Genomic DNA, 6,000 nt, shown 5'->3' on the forward strand with positions numbered 1-6,000 from the left:
CCGGTACAAAGTGTGAGGGAGGACACTTTTGTATCACCACTTTCCGCAGAATTTGTTTATTATTTTGCAAATTTCAAAGTTTCTCACTCGCCGATGTCAATTTATCTACAAGCCGTAGCTATTTATCTGATTTCACATATCAACTCTTGGCTTTAATGTGACATTGTATTGACTCGAATAGGCCAAAAGGACTGAATTATACTGGTCCTTTGTACTTAGTGGCTAATGTGAAAACTTTTAATTCTGACTGGCTAAACCTCAACACACTTTGCTCTCCAGACTAGATGTCAACTCTGAATCTTAATTCTCTTAATCGTCCTCAGGTGACAAATACCTCTAGAGTAATTTGCCGTATTAAAGCCATGGCTCAGGGGTCTTGATTTGCCAGTCACAATCCCCTCAGCAACACCTCAGTGCCCTTCAGTTCACACGTCAAAACTCCAGAGTGGAGAAACTCTACCACTGAATAATTGCCCTGCTAACTTGCATGCCATTCTCAAAATGTGGTACTACAGTAACAGAGCTGAGTACAGTATACTGCAGATAAGATGGTTAGTTATTACCACCAGACTTTTTAAAAACACACATGCATAAACCTTTGCACCCAGAAAAGTATGTTTATACTGCTCACATCTCAATATGGTGTGGAAAAGTTGTTATGATTTGGAATGTGTTGATGACGGTGAGGGTTGCTAATGCTGCCGTTTTGATGTTTTTCGGAGAACAAGAATAACTTTGTAAGAAAGTAGCCAATTAATGCAGTAACCCTTCTCCTGCCTCAGGAAGCCAGCTCGCTTTGAAGATCACAGATCCACTGAACATACAGGATATTTACTCTACACAGATCTGCTGTGTTTTGGATGGACCATGTTGAATGAAAACACGTCTCAAAAGGGTATATGCTGCATACCTGCACTTTTGGCCAACCTTGAAACTACTGGAATGTTTAGCTTTCGCAAACCCTGAGCTGGAAAGACCTAAAGTGCTTGGCACAGGTTCCAAAGTTGCTCCAGAGGGCAGAGGTTGGACAGCAAGAGTTTAGAAAGAGGCTGATGGGCTGATGCAGATCTGTTAAAGCATAATTATCAGAGGGGTGCTCAGCCACTAACTGGCAGAGTAATTATGTTAGCATTTAAAATAGTCTGTTAAACACTCCCTCTCAGAAACCAGCTCTCCTCTCATGCACTATTTCTGTCCCTAGAGCTCAGAAAGTCCATCTTGTCTAAACGGTTATATTATTGGATATGAAGATGATATACTTGGCAGTGTACTAACATCATAAAATGACATGGGCTGCTAACACAGTAGCAAGCAAAGAGTGTAAGGACACACACAATTGACTCAAAAACTAGACTAAGGCTGCAATCCAATAAGAGATGTTGCATAGATCGACTCAGACAGTAATTAGTTTATAATTGGACCACACTGGGAAGGCTGGAGTGTTTGTGTGGGATAAAGAAAGAGCATCTAGGGTGTTGGTCAGTTCATTCATCTCTACCTTCTTTTTACGCGAAGACGTCTGGGTTTTATCTTTTATTTACCACTAATAGATTTGAATGGATTTAGTTTTTTTTAATGTTCTTGTGTGCATTTACATTACATTGAGTAGGTGATAGAGAGGACGGGGGAATAAAAGACATACCTAATCATTTTAGGTGTGAACAGAGTACAGTACCTGTTCAACACGGGCATGCTCTCTCAGTGAGAAAGGCCACGTTAAAAAGGGAATCAAATATAACTACAGTCAATCAAAAAACACCCCGAGCTTTGAGAGCTTGCCAAGTCTGTTAACAGTAATAAGTCGAACAAAGTCTTCTGTGTGTGGTATGTACACAATCAGATAAGCCCTTTTCAATCAGATAGTTTTAACTGAGCTTGAAAATTGGTTGATCATATCTGAGGACATTATCCAAGAAGCCAGCAGTAGAATGGGTGTGTCTGTGAGCAGCACTGCGAGCTGTCTGCTTTCAAAATGATCTATCTCCAAAGGGCTAAATCAGCAATCTGTAGTAATTTCAATATGGAGCATTTGGCTGTGTACCGCCGTACCAAAGTGGTCATAACTCTTAAAAATAATCACAGGATAAGCAACTTCATGTCACTGATTATTCAAGTTCCTTTGAAGCTGAATCTGGCATGGAGATAAAGTCACTCTTTATAAAGTGTGGCCCAGAGAATATGTTTAATGCCTGAAGAGCAAATATTTTTGGTCTGAAATAATTCAATACAAGGACATACAGTATTGGTCAAATACTCCCCAGTCATTATATGGCCATTCAATAAAACAGTTTCAGCACACATATGTAACTAAGTATGTTTCTATAAATGTTGAGTGCCTCTAAAGGACTTAATATCCCTATTAGCAGTAAATACATAACAGAAATAGTAGAACATCGAATAGGTTAGGACATCTACCTAAAAGATTAATTTAAGTTATTACATAATTTCACATTTTTCTAAAGAATGTTAGTACTTCTGCAACCTCTGCTAGCCAACAGGTTACATTCATAAGGCATGATCACTACGTATCGTGGCCGTTTTTGAAAACAGAAATATTCATCTGTACCGTAAAAGTGTGATTCTTTTCATATGGGATCATATCCAATTGGCCAACTCTTAAGTTCCCTGCTGCCACACTCCTGGCGCTTAGGGAGAAATCAGTTCGCCACACATGAATGAAACGCAGCACTGTATCCTAAAACAAACATCAGACTGTGAAAAGGGCTGAAGCTTTGCCACTTCGAATTTCAAGAGTTGCTTTTATTGGCATTTGATCTGAGAACTGAAACAGAGTAGCGTAATTGTGTACACACACACATATACACCAATTCTCCCACTCAAACACCGGCTTCCATGGTTAGTGCTTTGAAGACAAGATTGCGCCTGACCCAAAACAACCTCTCTAGGTGAAATACAAATAAAAAGCAAAATAAGATAGAAGCCCAAAATGTTAAAGCAATGTTTGATTAGCTGTGAAGGGGCAGAGAGGTCTTGGACATTAAATGCAGTTCAACAGATGTTTTACACACAAATATTTATTTCAATTAATAGTCCAGACCAAAAAGCCGCAGTTTGTATCTGCATCATAGCAGCCCAGTTTTACAAAGATGTTATGGAGTGTGCGTCTCAGAAATAAAATATAGAGGTGGGGGGAAAAAATAATTTGAAAGTAATGACTGTTCCATAGACTTCGGACCATACGTATGCTGCTATGTTCGCAGTCAGGTAAAATGCTCATCAACAGCTGCTATTGCAGGCTGGGATACTTATGTAGCTTCTGCCAATACACTGCAGACTGTAAAATATTGTCACGCAATCCTGTTTCTCTAGACGCCTGACATCCTAAGAAGACCAAGGTCCTTTCCAAAACGACTGCTTGCAATAAAGTTGACATCCTCTGTTGCTAGTAGTGACACCCTGCTAAACAAACATATCAAGTGGTTTGGATGCCCCTCTAGGTATGTTTACCACTCAGCTATCTATTGCTCTTCTCACTGTTACAGCTTGCATACTCAGACTGGGTGATACTCAAGCTGCCACAAACCTGCATGCAACACTATTGAGATAGTATTTCAGTATTTGCCAGGAAAAGTAGCCAACTGAAAGACACACTCAAATTATGAAATGTATAGAAATGATGAAAGGCTTCAAAAGACTATAGTAAAAACATAATAATTTACACTGAATAGCCAAATTGTATATATGTCAATACAGACGGCCCCACATAGAGGAAATATGACATAATCGGTTAAAAGTTTCTCACTATGCTTACAGAAAAACTGTTAAGCAAACTAAGCATAGTTGAACTCAAGCCTAAACCTGCTAAAAATGCATTTTGCCTCCAAAACAGATTTGGAGCTGATGTTTATTCTCATAAAAAAACCTTTCCTCAGTGTGCATGAGGAAAGCACATACCACAAAACCTTCAAGGCGTTTGAAGCTGCTTTCAAGCATCGCACTGGCAGAAATCTGACAAACTAAAAATGCAATTGCACCAGTCCACAGAGGTGCTGAACCTGAGCTAAAGGGCATGGACTCTTAAGGGCCTATGCCACCCAAAGTATCTAAATACCAGGGGGCATAAGAGTTGTCGGTGGCTTGTTCAAATCATTCACTCCTCCTGTTGTGGACACAATATTGTTGACTCTTTATCCACAGAGATCAAATCATGAGACATCAGCAACACACTACCCTGGTTCTAGATCAAAAACTCAGCAGGTATCAAAGAAACACAAATAATAACTGTTGGTGTAGCAATGTTTAAGTTGTGGCAAAACTCAAGAGGCTCTGATGCTTTAAACAGACACATCAGAGGTTGCTTATACTGTATATACTGAGTTACTTGTTATATTAAGTATAATACAACATTTTGGATGTTCAGAACAACGATGGACTGATATGATGCCTGGCAAAATGAAAAGGGATTGACAGACACACTTCACTTAACTTAGATTTCACCAGACAAATCATAACCAATAACTTTGCCAACATAAGACAGATATGTGTTGGTCAAACTGTTTAAAAGGTCTCCTCAACTGACAAGAATAATATGATAAAAGTGAAGACAGAAAGATCTATCAGTTATATCTCAGCCTTTCTATCTCTTGCTGCTGTTGCCACTTGAGTGGGCTTACTTTTGCTGCTGGGAAATCACTCACAGCAAGTGTGCTGACCCACGTGTGCTTTTGACAGACATACAGAATGGTTAGAAGCATTGGAAATAATCAAAGGCTTTTTCTTCTTGTAAAACTATTTAACACATTTGCACGTGCAGGTTATTTGCTGACATCGCTATTATAGTCGTTCATGTTAAATGCACGACTACTCTCTGCTGATCCATTAATAAACTGACTGCGGAACCATAACAAAATATGATGTTGGAACTAGACTTCAGCCAAAGTGCTCTTCGCCATGAGGTGCCTAACCCACTGGCTCACCTGTGCCAGGTGTCTCCGGGACGCGGTGCAGCGGCCCGACCTGCCGCAGCTGGAAAGCGGTCTTCACTTCATGACAGCTGTACGCGTCCACGTCGATCAAATGTGCCGCAAATATGACCGCTGACAAAATCCAAAAGGATCCGCAAGAGATTACGCGTGGGCATATTCCTCGGGACATTGCCGCATCTCACACCAGGTATCCTTGTGGATCTGTAGCCTGGCTGCAAACTGTGTGACAGTGTTGAAAATAGACCGCACTCAAGTACAATGAAGCGACGATGAGTTTAAACATCTGACTAACGTTCCCGTCTGATTTTCACATAATTGGTTGGGATGAGAGGTTCGGGTCTTCTCTTGGAGAGAGGGAGAGCGGTGTGGGCTAAAGCCAGTCTGTCCCGCGCTCAACACTTTGCAGTGGTCGGCTGTCTGCATGCCTGTTTCCAAAGCCTAGCGCACACTCCCCTCCCTGTCTGTTTACTTCAGCTAAGTGCCCCAACTAAAACTCACTACAATATCCCTACAGGGACTTGCAGTGTCAATAGCCTTATTAATTAACAAAATGTTAAATCCCAACTTCTGAACAATTTCCCTTGGTGTTTTTAATTAAACAAAAACATGACTAACGTATCTTACACACTATTCGCATTATATTTGAACGTTTTGCTGCAACTGTTTGTGCCTCTTTAGAGTAACAGGGTTACAACTTAATATAAAACCGATCATTTCACAAATGTTCCAAATCAAAACCTCACCTTTCCCCATTTTTTGTAGTGGTTGTTTCTTTCTGTAACACAATCAAAGATCATTCCACTTTGAAACTAAGGGAGATACCCAAATGCACTGCAGGTGAGAAACAATTTCAGAACATGTCACACCATACAGTAAGTTGCTATTTAGTGCCCACTAGGATCATAAGAAAATGCAGGCCGATATGTGATCTGTCCAAGACAGAAACATAAATAAGTATGGGGGTGGAATTGGGTAAAACAGGATAAGATTTTGTATTTTCAGAGTATAGTAATGGTTGAGTTGCATCTGATTCTCCCTGCAACATGGGGAATCC

At 40.3% G+C, this 6,000-nt stretch overlaps 1 protein-coding gene across 2 annotated transcripts in view; it reads right to left on the reverse strand.

The window, feature by feature from the left end:
* The window catches only part of gpc5c (glypican 5c), a 98,028-nt gene extending 92,633 nt beyond the window's left edge, over window positions 1-5,395 (reverse strand). The window contains exon 1 of one of the 2 annotated variants that reach the window (XM_079649190.1): window positions 4,938-5,395. In XM_079649190.1, the coding sequence (XP_079505316.1) occupies window positions 4,938-5,115 (178 nt within the window). In that variant the 5' untranslated portion in view covers window positions 5,116-5,395. The remainder of the gene's footprint in view (window positions 1-4,937) is intronic. The other variant, XM_079649189.1, reaches the window with a different exon arrangement.
* Between the last annotated feature and the right edge of the window lie 605 nt (window positions 5,396-6,000).

This window comes from Notothenia rossii, assembly GCF_949606895.1.
Source record: "Notothenia rossii genome assembly, chromosome: 9".
Taxonomy (NCBI): Eukaryota; Metazoa; Chordata; class Actinopteri; order Perciformes; family Nototheniidae; genus Notothenia; species Notothenia rossii.